General features: G+C 41.6%; 1 protein-coding gene across 1 annotated transcript in view; it reads left to right on the forward strand.

Annotated features, from left to right (window-relative positions):
• LAMB1 (laminin subunit beta 1) overlaps window positions 1-12,124 on the forward strand; it is a 71,707-nt gene extending 59,583 nt beyond the window's left edge. Inside the window, 9 exon segments of the mRNA XM_038413160.2 lie at window positions 3,880-3,952; window positions 3,955-4,008; window positions 4,011-4,081; window positions 4,509-4,653; window positions 6,161-6,368; window positions 6,557-6,698; window positions 8,066-8,242; window positions 10,626-10,785; window positions 11,796-12,124. Coding sequence (XP_038269088.2) covers window positions 3,880-3,952; window positions 3,955-4,008; window positions 4,011-4,081; window positions 4,509-4,653; window positions 6,161-6,368; window positions 6,557-6,698; window positions 8,066-8,242; window positions 10,626-10,785; window positions 11,796-11,932 — 1,167 coding nt within the window. The 3' untranslated portion in view covers window positions 11,933-12,124.
• Window positions 12,125-15,837: the final 3,713 nt, after the last annotated feature.

Raw genomic sequence — 15,837 nt, forward strand, 5'->3', positions numbered from 1 at the left:
AAGGTTTCAGAGTAGCAGCCGTTAGTCTGTATTCGCAAAAAGAAAAGGAGTACTTGTGGCACCTTAGAGACTAACAAATTATTAGAGCATAAGCTTTCGTGAGCTACAGCTCACTTCATCGGATGCATTTGGTGGAAAAAGCGAGGAGAGATTTACTCACACACACACACACACACACACACACACACACACACACACACACACACACACACACACACACACACACACACACCACACACACACACACACCACACACACACACACACACACACACACACACACACACACACACACACACACACCACACACACGAGAGAGAGAGAACATGAAACAAGGGTTTATCATACACACTGTAAGGAGAGTGATCACTTAAGATAAGCCATCACCAGCAGCAGGGGGGGAAAGGAGGAAAACCTTTCATGGTGACAAGCAAGGTAGGCTATTTCCAGCAGTTAACAAGAATATCAGAGGAACAGTGGGGGGTGGGGTGGGAGGGAGAAATACCATGGGGAAATAGTTTTACTTTGTGTAATGACTCATCCAAAAACTAGACAAGCCATTTACAAAACACACTTTGCTTCTCTACAAAAGAAAAAGGACACTAAGCTATCTAAACTACTATATGCCACAAGGGGCCACAACAATGGTTCCCGTAACCCACCCAGCAATATTGTTAATCTATCCAACTATACTCTTAGGACAGATTCTTCTGCTGCGCTATCTCGGGGCCTCTCCTTTTGCCCCTCCACCCCCACAAACATGATACAGTTCTGTGGTGACCTAGAATCCTATTTTCGACGTCTCAGACTCAAGGAATATTTCCAACACACCTCTGACCAACATATTAACCCACAGAGACCTTCCTGCCAACACTACAAAAAGAAGGATTCTGGGTGGACTCCTCCTGAAGGTCGAAACAGCAGCCTGGATTTCTACATAGACTGCTTCCGCCGACGTGCACGAGCTGAAATTGTGGAAAAGCAGCATCGCTTACCCCATAACCTCAGCCATGCAGAACACAGTGCCATCCACAGCCTCAGAAACAACTCTGACATCATAATCAAAAAGGCTGACAAAGGAGGTGCTGTCGTCATCATGAATAGGTCGGAGTATGAACAAGAGGCTACTAGGCAGCTCTCCAACACCACTTTCTACAAGCCATTACCCTCTGATCCCACTGAGAGTTACCAAAAGAAACTACAGCATTTGCTCAAGAAACTCCCTGAAAAAGCACAAGAACAAATCCGCACAGACACACCCCTGGAGCCCCGACCTGGGGCATTCTATCTGCTACCCAAGATCCATAAACCTGGAAATCCTGGACGCCCCATCATCTCAGGCATTGGCACCCTGACAGCAGGATTGTCTGGCTATGTAGACTCCCTCCTCAGGCCCTTCGTTACCAGCACTCCCAGCTATCTTCGAGACACCACTGACTTCCTGAGGAAACTACAGTCCATTGGTGATCTTCCTAAAAACACCATCCTAGCCACTATGGATGTAGAAGCCCTCTACACCAACATTCCACACAAAGATGGACTACAAGCTGTCAGGAACAGTATCCCTGATACTGTCACGGCTAACCTGGTGGCTGAACTTCGTGACTTTGTCCTGACCCATAACTATTTCACATTTGGTGACAATGTATACCTTCAAATCAGCGGCACTGCGATGGGTACCCGCATGGCCCCACAGTATGCCAACATTTTTATGGCTGACTTAGAACAACGCTTCCTCAGCTCTCGTCCCCTAATGCCCCTACTCTATTTGCGCTACATTGATGACATCTTCATCATCTGGACCCATGGAAAAGAAGCTCTTGAGGAATTCCACCATGATTTCAACAATTTCCATCCCACCATCAACCTCAGCCTGGACCAGTCCACACAAGAGATCCACTGCCTGGACACTATGGTGCTAATAAGCGATGGTCACATAAACACCACCCTATATCGGAAACCTACTGACCGCTATTCCTACCTACATGCCTCTAGCTTTCATCCAGATCATACCACTCGATCCATTGTCTACAGCCAAGCGCTACGATATAACCGCATTTGCTCCAACCCCTCAGACAGAGACAAACACCTACAAGATCTCTATCATGCATTCCTACAACTACAATACCCACCTGCTGAAGTGAAGAAACAGATTGACAGAGCCAGAAGAGTACCCAGAAGTCACCTACTACAGGACAGGCCCAACAAAGAAAACAACAGAACGCCACTAGCCATCACCTTCAGCCCCCAACTAAAACCTCTCCAACGCATCATCAAGGATCTACAACCTATCCTGAAGGACGAGCCATCACTCTCACAGATCTTGGGAGACAGACCAGTCCGCTTACAGACAGCCCCCCAATCTGAAGCAAATACTCACCAGCAACCACACACCACACAACAGAACCACTAACCCAGGAACCTATCCTTGCAACAAAGCCCGTTGCCAACTCTGTCCACGTATCTATTCAGGGGATACCATCATAGGGCCTAATCACATCAGCCACACTATCAGAGGCTCGTTCACCTGCGCATCTACCAATGTGATATATGCCATCATGTGCCAGCAATGCCCCTCTGCCATGTACATTGGCCAAACTGGACAGTCTCTACGTAAAAGAATGAATGGACACAAATCAGACGTCAAGAATAATAACATTCAAAAACCAGTTGGAGAACACTTCAATCTCTCTGGTCACTCGATCACAGACCTAAGAGTGGCTATCCTTCAACAAAAAAGCTTCAAAAACAGACTCAACGAGAGACTGCTGAATTGGAATTAATTTGCAAACTGGATACAATAACTTAGGCTTGATAGAGGGACGGAAAATGGAGGTGAGGTCATTACACAAAGTAAAACTATTTCCCCATGGTTTTCTCCCCCCCCCCGCACTGTTCCTCTGATATTCTTGTTTACTGGCCGGAAATAGCCTAACCTTGCTTGTCACCATGAAAGGCTTTCCTCCTCCTCCTCCTCCCCCCCCCCCGCTTATCTTAAGTGATCACTCTCCTTACAGTGGTGTATGATAAACCCATTGTTCATGTTCTGTGTGTGTGTGTGGGGTGGGTGTATATAATAAATCTCTCCTCTGCTTTTTCCACCAAATGCATCCTGAAGTGAGCTGTAGCTCATGAAAGCTTATGCTCTAATAAATTTGTTAGTCTCTAAGGTGCCACAAGTACTCCTTAACTTTTTGAAACTTTATATAAAACTTTCAAAGTCAAACTCAGGATGAAACATTTTGCTTTAAACAAAACATTTGACTTAGACCCAAAATGATATCTTTTGGAAAATTTCATTTGAGGAAAATTTCAAAATACTTTTGGATTTCTTCCAATCTGCAACAACTTCTGAAATATCACAATTTCCCTGAGACCAAGTTTGAGTTTCAGCCAACTCAATCCATCGTTTTGCCTTCAGGAGGGAAGGGCCCTTCTGTTCCCTCTCCATTTTTAACAGAATTCTGAAAGTTAATTTTCCATTGAAAGAACCAAGTCTTTGTCGATTTCATGTCATTCAGTAAGACAGTGCAGGGTGGATGACTGTCTTGTTACTGCCATTATAACCCAAACTGCTTGTTCCTGGAGGGCTGTGTGTTTACAGAGCGGAGCTTTCCTTCCCCCATTACTCTGCACTGTAACAAATCTCACAATGATACAGGTGTGAAGTAGGGAGTGCCCTAGTTTTTGATGCTGCAGTACAGCAGCTACAGCTACCATTTGTTTCTCAGGCATTCTCCTGAGATTTCAGTGCCAGGGGTGCGGGTGCCACTAAACGTTTCTAGCATCATCAGAAACCTCCTGGTCCACTTTCCTTCTTTTCTTTCCCCCCCGCAAGCAAGGGCAGTTAAGCATGACTGTTTCTTATCGTCTATTGCAGACATGTGGAACTCCCTCAGGGGCTTCCTGTGCTGACTCAGAGTGTGGCGGTCTGAACTGCCGAACAGAGGAAGGAGAAAAAAATGTGGAGGACCAGGCTGCGAGGGATTGGTTACTGTGGCTCACAGTGCAGGCAGAAAGCCATGGATTTTGACAGAGACATACTCAGTGCCTTGGCAGAAGTTGAAGAACTCTCTAAAATGGTAACTCTTTACAAGTATATCACTAAACATTAATTTAAAATGAAAGAAATTCCCCCAACAGGGATATGATACAAAACTACAGAACATCTGGCCCCCAGACATTCATTTTAAAATGTTTCTTTCCAGTTGCATAACTTCACCAGCACTGCCCCCCCCCCTTTTTTAAAGAGCCTCATAAAGTGAACTTGTTTAAATTGAAATTCCATGTGTAATCCAAAAACATTAGTCTGAGTTGTTTAAAGTAACATTGGTGTTGTGGATTCTGGCATGTTTTAAAAGCATTCTGTGGGTTTTATGAGAAGAAGTTTCCCACGTTGCTTTGGACTCCAAATATCAATTGCTTTTTCAGAATTGCATTTTGGTTTGCAAAATGGGCCTTAATGTTCAAGGAAGTGTGAAACCAGGCCACCTTATTTACTTCCCATAGGTCTCAGAGGCAAAACAGAGAGCAGACGGAGCAAAACAAAATGCACAAGAAGTTTTGCTCAAAACCAATGCCACAAGAGAACAAGTGGACAGAAGCAATGAAGATCTGAGAAACCTTATTAAGCAGATCAGGGAATTTCTGATGCGTAAGGATGATCTTTGCTTTAGTTGACATCTGATTTCTATCTTTTGTTATGAGAAATTCTGCTAGCTTATTTTTAGAAGCCTTTATAAAGTTAGGATGTTATAAATTTTTGTTACCTATACAGATGCAAAGTAGTAGACTCTTCCAACTCTGCACGTGCTGTAGATAGCTTTTCCCATGCATTTCTCTAGGTAGCTGCATAACCTAGTCTTAAATCCTCCTTTCTAAATACTATTGTGTCTGTGAGTATTGTCTTGATTATGCATTTTATTTAAGTTTAAGATTTTTAAAGCAGTGGGATCCATTTTCAGCTTTATAGGTGAAAGATGAGGTTACCAATACAGATTGGCAGTTGATTCTTTGCACAATGCTGTGGAAAAATGCATCCCCGTAAGGAGGAAATAATCCCTCCTTCAAGCCGTTCAGTTTCATCATGACTGGAACTTTAACAGACTTTGCCTTCTCCTCTGCAATAATGCTGCTTGGTGGTGGAGTGGTTTAAAACTTACTAGGAGATTGTCATGCTACTCCCATTAATTTTGAGGGAACCGTGTAGCTAACTCTCCTCCTCAGTCAGCTTTGAAATTTCAATCATTAGCTGTGCTAACCTGTGGAGAAGTGCGAGATCTTTTGGAAGATGGAGGACAGTCTCCATTAGGGAGGTCTGTTATGTGCAACTGCTGGCCAACAAACATCAGTGTTTTCTTACGTGCCAACAATGTGTTCAGTCCTGTGCAAACACATACATGTAATAGCACCATAGGACCATCTGAGCAACAGAGGCAACTTTGCTTAAACCGCAACCTCTGAGAGCCATAAAATGCTGGTGTTACATGTATCTATAAACATTGTGCACGGCCGTCTTTCACTTTAGAAATGTACGACTGTGCACCAAAGGAATGACCCTCTTACTCCATTTCAGTTCATAATATTTTGTACTTCACTAGCATCTTGTGTTCATAGCACTCTACACAGCACTACAACTGTTAGATCAAATTAATTCCTGTTGAACTCCCGTGGAATTCAATGGAACATGGATCCATTATCTAACTGATCCTTATAGCTTCCAGGGGGCTGTCAAATTATCTTTCTTTTATAGCTGGAAAAATGGGGGGGGGGGGGAGACAAGGTCTGAGATTGCCCAAAGCCATGCAGTAAATCAGTGTTAGGAATTACACAGTTCTGCTGATTCCCAAACTGTGCTCAAGCCACTGGAGGCCAATGGGTGAAAAGTACCCCTCAAGAGGCTGAAATGGTACTTAAGCAGGGCTCTATGCTCTGTGGTGGCATTCTGCATAGGAGTGAATTTTACCCTAATGGAGCACACTGCCTATTTTCTACGTATTTTCTGCAAATTGTGGTGGTGGTGGTGGTGGTTCATTTGCCAGTTTCTCGCTTTTAAGGAACCACACTGACGAGTTTCAGTAGTGTAATTTTGACATTTGGCATGGATGGCTTGCTAATCCTCTCAACTGTCCGCTTACCCTGTTGCATTTGTGCCATCTTAGAGGATAGTGCTGATTTGGATAGCATTGAGGCAGTTGCTAATGAAGTGTTGAACATGGAGATGCCAAGTAGCCCCCAGCAGCTACAGACCCTGACAGAGGATATCCGTGAGCGTGTGGAAAGCCTTTCTGATGTAGAGGTTATCTTACAACAAAGTGCCGGAGACATTGCCAGAGCTGAGATGCTGTTAGATGAAGCAAATAAAGCAAGGTAATGTGTACTACACTGTTTTGTATCAGCTGTCTTTTTAAATCAGTGATTTTGAACCAGACTATTGATTTCATTCAAATATTTTTCAAAAACATAGTAAGCTAAATTCATCCTAATGTAAATTCTTATTCATCCCAAAATGAAACATTTCTAATGTCACACATTATATTGTTACTTCTGCTCCACAGCAAAAGTGCAAAAGACGTTAAAGTCACTGCAGCTATCGTGAAAGAAGCACTGGAAGAAGCTGAAAAGGCCCAAAATGCAGCCGAAAAGGCGATCAAACAAGCTGACGAAGACATTAGAGGAACACAGGACCTACTTACCTCAGTAAGTCCTAACTATACTTAAAAAATATTCACAGTTTACCTAGTTTGACGCTAGGTAACCACTTTAGCTAAGGGAAGAGGAGCTCTTGAAACAACAAACTGTCTCTGAATTAAGAGCAAAGCAAAGGAGGGCTTTCCACCCCACTGTAGTCAATCGGTGCTTTGCCACTAACTTCAGTGAGTGCAGAACTGGGATATGCCTTCCAACCAAGCAGGTGTCCTCAGATCCGCAGGAAATCCTACAAGGCAGGTTGTATATCACCTGGTAGCTGAGCCATGCTGCCAACTCTCCCACCCAGGCAAAAGACTTTGCCAGTACAGTGTGAGAACACATGAGCATTAATGCTTTATTGAAGCATTAATTGTTGTGTTTGCCAAATGATGTCATTGGAGAGCCCCATATGTATGGAGGGTGAATATTTAAGTAAAGAACTAATTCATTATTAGTGATAATGTCCAAGTGTGCTCACTTGATGCTTTATAAATAATGAGAGAAGGGCCCTTCCCAGTCATAGAATAAGCCCACCCAAGTACCTTCAACACTTATAGTGGTCTTTTATAAGAACGAAATATCTTCCATTAGAATTAGAACTCTTTCACTCAAGTTTGAAGACTTTGACCATTCCCATTTCATCAAGTCCAGTTCATAAAGAACCGTTTCATAGATCGTCCCATTGATGACTGTAAAGCACTAAAACCTGATAGTGTCAATATTCAGCTTATTAGGTTCCTAAGCTATCCAGCACTTGTTTATCCATTGCTGAAAGGGTAATTAACACAGCAGTGCTTTCTTTCCATGTATATGGACAATAATGGATCTAGCTGAGCTGTTGGTTTGACTAATGCCTTTCACATTTTCAAATCTGGAATTTTTTTGCCCTGTAAGCTGAGCGATTCGACATGTGTAAATGCTTGTTGAAATCCCATGTATTTCACATGAGTTTACAATTACTTGAAGCCAAAGACTGCAGCTGTCTTGGTGACGTCTTACACTGGGATGCATCTCCTCCCCCACCTTTGGAGTATCAGATGTGCATCAGGAATGCTCTCAGAAGTTAGTGGAAATCTATCCTTACCAATTACAAACACATTACAGCTCCAGTCTTGCATTCTTAGACATTCAAAAGTCAATTATTTCAACCAGCTTGGGTTGTACAAAGAATGAAAGGTTATTTCTCTCCATTTCCTGCTTTTAATGACATACAATCTAGTTCACTTTCAGAGTTGCACAATGCCAGTTTGAGGATAGACTTTGGAGATAGACATTTTAAATAGTTGGTCAAGACTTTTCTCCAGAAAGCTAATTTCAAAAACCAGCGCATACATTTGTTGGGGGAATATTTAAACTGTTCTTTCATTCCTGGTTAGATTGAATCTGAAAATGCAGCATCTGAAGAAACCTTAAACAACGCTACCCTACGTCTTACTGAGCTAGAGAAGAATGTGGAAGATCTTAAACAAAAGACTGCTACAAATTCAGAGAATGTGGAAGAGATTGAAGAAACCATTGCTACTGTGAAACAAAATGCCGAAGAAGTTAAAGAGGTGAGACGCCTACCTGCCAGCTGACTTCCTCAAAAACTCAATCCATGGGCGTTCTATTTGGGATAAAAGAGCATTTCAGGGCTACTGCTAGCTTTATTCATGATCTTGTCATGCTTGGGCACCAGGTGTCAGTGAACTAGCTGCCCAGGAATATTACGGGCATTGTTCAGTGAACTAGGTCAGACTTGTTGCTCCCAATTCGTTTATTAATAAAGTAATGCTGGGTCCATTTGCCAATACATTAATTTCTACTTGCTTTGGCACCAACCTACATGGTAGAAAAAGCCTGCTGACTTCAATTCCTAGATGAGCAGAAAGCTGTCAATCATGGAGAGGTGAGTGATCTCCATATTCTGATGGATTTAAGTGTAGGGTTACAAATTGGTAAATCTCAGTTCTACTCTCAACTGCCACTGACTTTTACCTTCCGGCAACACCGCCTTGTGCCTCAGTTTTTCCATCTATAAAATGGATTTAAATACTGTTTTCTTACCTTCTATGAAATGCCTTGGGATCTATGAATGAGAGGGCACTGCGAGTACAATACATTATTCAGCTGTCAAAGAAAGTACTTGTAACTTGGCCCTTGAAGAGAATTCCCCCATCGTTTCAGTTACTGGAGAAACATTGAGAGATGGAATTTAACACTTGCCAACCTGCTCCTCTAGTTAGTGTTTGGTAAGGAGTTATCTAAAGTGTCTAATATTCTGCAAGCATAGCAGTGTCTTTCTCAGCCGTGTCTCTCCCGGAGTCAACACCTTTCAGAAGGATTCTGATTTATTTCAGCCTTCAAACAATTGACAAAAAACGTTCTAAGTCAAAGGAAGTCTCACTGCTCCGATCTATTGTCCACAATAAAGTCATCTGTCTCAAAGGAGCCTTCCCTCTTCCAAAAGAGCGAAGATGTTGGAATTAACCTTTAAGCAACACTTAAGTTTAAACAAGGGACCTCTGAAATGTGCTTAATAACAAGTACAAGAATCTGATTATTTAGAATGGGGGGAGGAGGAAAGACAAGAGTGATAACAGATTATCAAAAAGAAAAGGAGTACTTGTGGCACCTTAAGCCTAACTAATTTATTTGAGCATATGCTTTCGTGAGCTACAGCTCACTTCATCGGATGCATGAGGTAGCTCACGAAAGCTTATGCTCAAATAAATTTTAGTCTCTAAGGTGCCACAAGTACTCCTTTTCTTTTTGCGAATACAGACTAATACGGCTGCTACTCTGAAACCAGATATTATCAGGTACCTTGCCATAGTAGTGACAGTTTCCCCAGATCCTAGCCATGCTGTAGCTGGCACATTTCATGCTGCTCATACTGCTGGTGAGTTTTCAGGATTCTAATCTTCAGACCAGATTGTCTGGTGCATCCACTACCTGTCCCAGCGCTTGCCCTGGGCTAGGGATTGCAGGGAGGGAAGGAGATGTAGGAGCTGACTTTGCCAGCTCTATACCTGATGAGGCCTCCTCCCTGCCAGGGATATCTGGAGACTTGCAGGAGATTTCTGCTCTGTGCTGACTGAGCGCTGCAAAAAGTGAAGTGCAGCTGAGACACTAGCCTTGTGTTTTCTGTAACATCTGGGAAGTGCTTGTGACTCATGAATCGCTATAGGTGAGGTAACCCCCAATTCCAGAGCTTCTCATGATAGCTGAAGATTAGAGAGAGTACTTAAAGTAACAAGGTGCCCTATTTTCAACTCCATCTACTTGACACTGCTCCTCTCTCACAGTTGTCAACAGTATGAGCAATGGCATGGTCACTTCTGTACTGAATCAGCATGTCCAGAAGCAATGCCTGTTAGTCCCCCTTAAACTGGAAAACTGTGCAGGATTTGCTCATTAGTCACCAATTCTGTGGCTAAATCCTGTACAGTTTATCAACATTTAGATATTGAAACAGACCAGCCCCGTAAGTAAAAAGGGCAGAAGGTCACCAGAAGTGTCTGCCATTAACAGGCATGAAACGTGAATAAGAAAGGAGGGGAAGGTAACTAAAGCAAAAGCTGAATGTTGGGACAACTAAGCCAAGAGTCCTGTGCCACCTTATAGACTAACAGACGTATTGGAGCATAAGCTTTCATGGGTATTCATCCACAAAGCTTATGCTCCAATACGTCTGTTAGTCTGTAAGGTGCCACAGGACTCTGCCGCTTTTACAGATCCAGACTAACACGGCTACCGCTCTGATGATGATGATGATAATACTAGAACACACTTTGTTCTGTCAAATCTTTAATTCTGACATCCTCACTAGTAATGTCTCAACTCCACGGAAGCAACAGAAAGTTTCAGACCATCTGTTCAAGTGGTGAAACAGGCATTTGCTTTGCAGTTTTCTGAGCAATAACCCCACCTTGTGTTGTGAATTTGAAATTGCAGGTACTTGACAGTGAACTGAACGCCAAATATAAAACAGTTGAAAACCTAATTGCCAAAAAAACAGAAGAGTCTGCTGATGCCAGGAAGAAAGCTGGAATGCTGCAGAATGAAGCTAAATCATTGTTAGCTCAAGCAAACAGCAAACTCCAGCTGCTCAAGGGTAAGACTGCCTGCATGAGAAAAGGGTTTCCTTTCAGATTTTGAAGTAATGTTTCACATTGCAGAATGAACTGTGCTAATGTTCATCAGCTGGAGAAAGGAAATGAATTTTTAACCAATTACACTAATTGCTGGAGGTTCACACACTTATGTACACAGTAAATGGAACACTTTTCAAATGATCCAAACATCCTTTTTCACACTTGCAGAGATCAATTCACCCAGTAGCGTGGTGCAACCACTTCTTGGGAGAAATGCAGTCACTGATCAACAGCACATAACTGTTTAGGAAAGAATAGATTGTATCCAATTAAAACTTCAGCTGGGAGGATTAAGTGGAACATAATTTATCCTAACTAATTTGACTAGGCTAACATATCTCAAGTGCCATGGTACCCTGAAAGACTAAAAGTAGGGATTTCCTGCAGCACCATAGTCTTGGATATCTCCCATCTAAGCACTGTTGTTCTAGTAAGATCTGTAATGATCATAACCCAAAGTGATATTGGCAGAGTTGCTTTTTGAAAATTGAAGTTAACTCCAACAGAACAGTTTTAAAAACTCCACATTTAGAGCTGTATATTGAAACAGGAGGGGGAGCTCTCACCTTACCAGCCAGGGAGAAAGGGGAGCTTTCTGTCTGCTTTTACCAGACACGGGGAAGCTATACTCGCCCCCAACCACTCTTCCTTATGTCAACCCCTTATTTGCAACAATTTACTGAACAGTCTGACCATAACTGAGCCAACACACTCTAGTGTCCTTTCAAGTCTGTATTTCTTTGTAGAACCCCAAGCCATTTTTCCAACATGAATTAAAGGACACAGTTGTATGTTTTCATTTATAGGTAAGTACTTCCTCCCCATTGTTTCCATAGTATTATGAGACAAGTTGTAAGGCCCAGATCTGTATCATCCAGTCTCAGGTTTTCTACCTCAAAGATTTGAATTAATACTTTATATAGGATATGATTTTACTGCCCAAACAGCTGATAGTTTCTTTTCCTTGCAGATTTGGAAAGCACATACGAGAACAATCAGAAAGTCTTGGAAGACAAAGCCAAACAGTTGGTGGAACTAGAAGAAACAGTACGCTCCCTCTTACAGGCAATCAGCCAGAAAGTTGCAGTATACAGCACCTGCTTGTAACTTGGAGGGAATACAGTCTGGACCCAGTTTATTCTGGATGGGCTTAAAAGTATTAAGTTGATAAACTAGTTCTCATTGACATCGCACTAAGACCTGGTAACCTTGACAGGTTTCTCACTTTTTAAAGTTACAAAACCAAAGAGCAATTTTTTCTTATGTTGAAAATAAAAACAGTACTTTTGTACAACTGTATGTATCCAGTATGACTCATTAACTTGTTACTGTTACTAGATGAATAGTAAAATCAGTTATTCTTCAGCTTATGCAAATCTTGTTTAATCCGTTAGAGTATTGTTTTAATAAAATCTAGCTCCAAAAGGCAGGCTTTAACAAGTTAATTTTGACTAAGGGGGCTCCATTTTCTATAAAATACAGAAGGGTTAATTTAAAAAAAAAAAACCACACACATTTTGGGCATATCTACACTTACCAGTAGATCTGCAATTGATGTAGCAAGTGTCTATTTAGAGGGTCTGGTGAAGACATGCTAAGTCGATAGGAGAGCATTCTCCTATTTGTGTACTCTACCTCCCTCAGAAGCATAAGGAAGTTGATGGGAGACTCTCTCCCATCCACACATTGCCATGTAGTGGATCTAACTCGGTCGACTTCAATTACATTATTCAGGTAACTGAAGTTGCATAACTTAGATTGATTTAGCATGGTAGTGTAGACCAGCCATTAGAGTGAAGAACTGGTGTTCCTGCCTAAGTTTTGGTGGGGGAGGAGGGAGTTGTTTTACTAGCCAGCATTTCCATTTGAATACTTATTCTACAGTTCATTTAAATTCAAATTAGTTGGTAGTTTTGACACAAGTTTCACTTCATTGTTCACAAACAATGTGTCTCATGTGGGTGTAGTATTGAAAAAGTCAGTATTGAGACCAGTTTGGATTTCTAGCACCAGTGTCCAACTTCTTATTCCATAAAAAAAAACTCAGGACAAGATGAGCTTCTGGGACCAAAATTTTATCAAGAAAGATACCAATCATGTGAATAGCTTCACCCTCCTTAAATGAATTGTCTATTTGAATTTGTACAGAGGCCTAGTTGTATCACATCTTGGTTCTCTGCAGTGCCTAAAGACTAATGCACAAAACCACTCATAGCCTGCACTGTACAGGTATAAAGACAGAGAGATGAGTTTTAGAAACACACAAGAAAATCCTTCTTCAGTCATTTGAAAATGTTTGCAGAATTGTTGCAGTAGTCTGCGTGGTCTTCAACAATGTCAGATTACACAGGCAAAAGTCAGCATCCTTCTTGACTGCAGCATGAGTTTAGCAAGACAAGGTGGGTGAGGTAATATCTTTTACTGGACCAAGACCACCTCTTGGGGTTGGGGGGAAAAAGAACTTTTGAGCTTACAAAGAACTCTTCATCTCATATTCTGGAACCCATGTGGCTCCATGCAACACTGCATACATGAGTTTAGGGAAGTCTATTAACTTAATGCCAGTCATAAATTTTTTCCTAGTATTCAGTTTGTTTAAAACTTACATATTTGAGAAATCCTTAAGTACATACCAGCCATCTCCTACTAAGCCTTTTCAAAATGTGCAACTACATGCACTGCATATTTTGATAGTCAAGACATAACTATGCTTCACTCACTAATACTTTGACTAATGTTGGTGAAAAAAATACTCCATTGTGTCTCACTGAAACAAATATTTTTGGCAGGAAAAATAAGTTCAGCTAAAAAAGTTTTACCCCAACCTCTATTCCCACTTAAGTTGGATACTTACAGTAGTGTAAAGCTGCAGCGTTTGGGGGTTTTTTTGAATGTATCAAGTTCTCACATTGTTTAATTTCTTGCCAACATCAGGCATTTGTTAGAACAGTGTTGGAGCATACAGACCAACAGACTTTTAGTCAGTTATTCCTTTAGATGTGGTTCTTAGTATCCTCATTTTACTTCTCTACCCTTTTCAAATATTCCTTTCTATGAGTAGTTGGGGGAGAATGGTATGAAGAGAGAACAATAAGATGTGAGGACTTGAATTTTATTTAGAGAGGAACCAGACCTCTGAACACATTAGTAAGTAGTAGAGCTAGTCAATTTCTTTGTTTTCTGTTTTGACAAAAACAAGGTGAAATTTCTGGAAAAATTCACTCTGGTGTTCAAACAGGCACAGAGCCCTTAAAAAACAAACACGAGTTTTTCACAAGATTTTTGTGAAAGTGTCCCATTGTTTTGGCCAGCTCTAGTAAGTAGAGAGCAGGCATTCTGTAGAAGGGACATATAGAAAGCTTGCAATATGCCAGGGGACAATCCCAAAGCATTTATCCAAAAGGCAGAGGTGGATTAGAAGTAAATGTGTCCTGGATCCACTAAAATGTAAGGCTCTCTTCCCGCCCCCCTCCCCCCATTCCAGGTGTCCCAGATCTTCCTCCCCACAGTTTCACAAAACACACTTCATCTTTGCTTCCCTCAGGGACTCCTTCCTATCACCTCTAGGTAAACCCACATATATTCTGGCTTTCTCACCAACTCAGGGGTGCATTCAGCCAGCTCAGAACACTGAGACAGGCTCAATAGGGCCCTGGCCTCAATCCACCTCCGCACATATTGAAGACAGGTCAGAAGAGACAGAAAAGCATATTAATTTCAGAGTTTTCCTATTTAGTTTCCTAAAAATATTGAGTAGTCAAATGCTGATATTTCCATTATTCAACATACAGAACAGATCAATACAGAGATCAACAGCTATAAAAAACAGCTGGAGGATACAGCTACCAAAAATCTCATCAGGCAAACACAAAGTTGAACAGCTCTAGTGCAACTTTTTTTTTTAAAGCATCAACTGAGCATGTTCCCTCCTCCCATTAGGGTTTAGAAGCAATGACTGCATCTGACACAAAGACCTATCAAATTTATGCTTTGGGGATCAGGACAAAACTAAGAGTCCAGTAAATGAAAGAATGAAGCCCACAAGGAAAACAAACAAGTTGCTACACTTGGGCAGTATCCCCTCACACAAAATCATTGTGTTAACTGCAGCAGTCCACAGTGAGAGACTAATTGTCTTAGCCATTTGTGCATTTCATTCATTCATTCATACCCAGCAATTATCTATCCCCTGCACGTAAGAGCTTGGCTGGTTTCAGGCATAGACAGGCACATGGCATTACATGGGTCTCCAGAAATTCTCCTACCATTTCTTCAACAGTAGTGCAGCTCCAGGCCATTTCTGATGACCTGGTGGTAAAAACACCAGCAGCCAATCAAGCGGAGCCTGTGCTAGAGCAATGGTTGGAGAATTTCAGAAAATCCTCAGTACAGGCGAGCTGAGGGAACCTCAATAAGGAGTGCATGGAGTTAACTGCAAAGAGGAACTCAAGCGCTCAATAAAGGAAACTAACCCTTCTATGTCAAGCTCTCTACAAAGTCACCTACAAACACTTGAATTCCCCAGCCAAAGTAGAAGCATTTACTCATGAAAGGCTGGAGCCCTTTCAAGTATGAAACATTCCTGCTGCAGGAAAACAGATACTAAGCAGTAGAGGAGAGAACAGACAAAACAGAAATGAAAAGGAGGGGAAAAAACACTCTAGAATCTGCTGTGGAACTGACATGGCACCAGTATGTTTGGAAAGAGCAGAGAGGTGCCTAACCCCATCTTTGTCCAGGGTGCCATTGCACTTAGATCTAATGTTTCTTAGCCTTCCACAAACTTATGTTTTTAAAGCACTTAAGGATAATTTTAACCATCTCTGAATGATGAAAATTCCTTAGAAATGAGAAGACTGATACGATTATGCGGCAATAACATTCAGTTAATTTTCCTCCATTGAATTTTCATTTCTCCATAAACGCTTGATTTTTTTTTGCAAGTTAAAGTAGAATTTTACAGACATGTTTTCAATATGAAAACATGATGCATGGAGATAAAGGGTACAAAC

This window comes from Dermochelys coriacea, chromosome 1, assembly GCF_009764565.3.
Source record: "Dermochelys coriacea isolate rDerCor1 chromosome 1, rDerCor1.pri.v4, whole genome shotgun sequence".
In the NCBI taxonomy this organism is placed as follows: Eukaryota; Metazoa; Chordata; order Testudines; family Dermochelyidae; genus Dermochelys; species Dermochelys coriacea.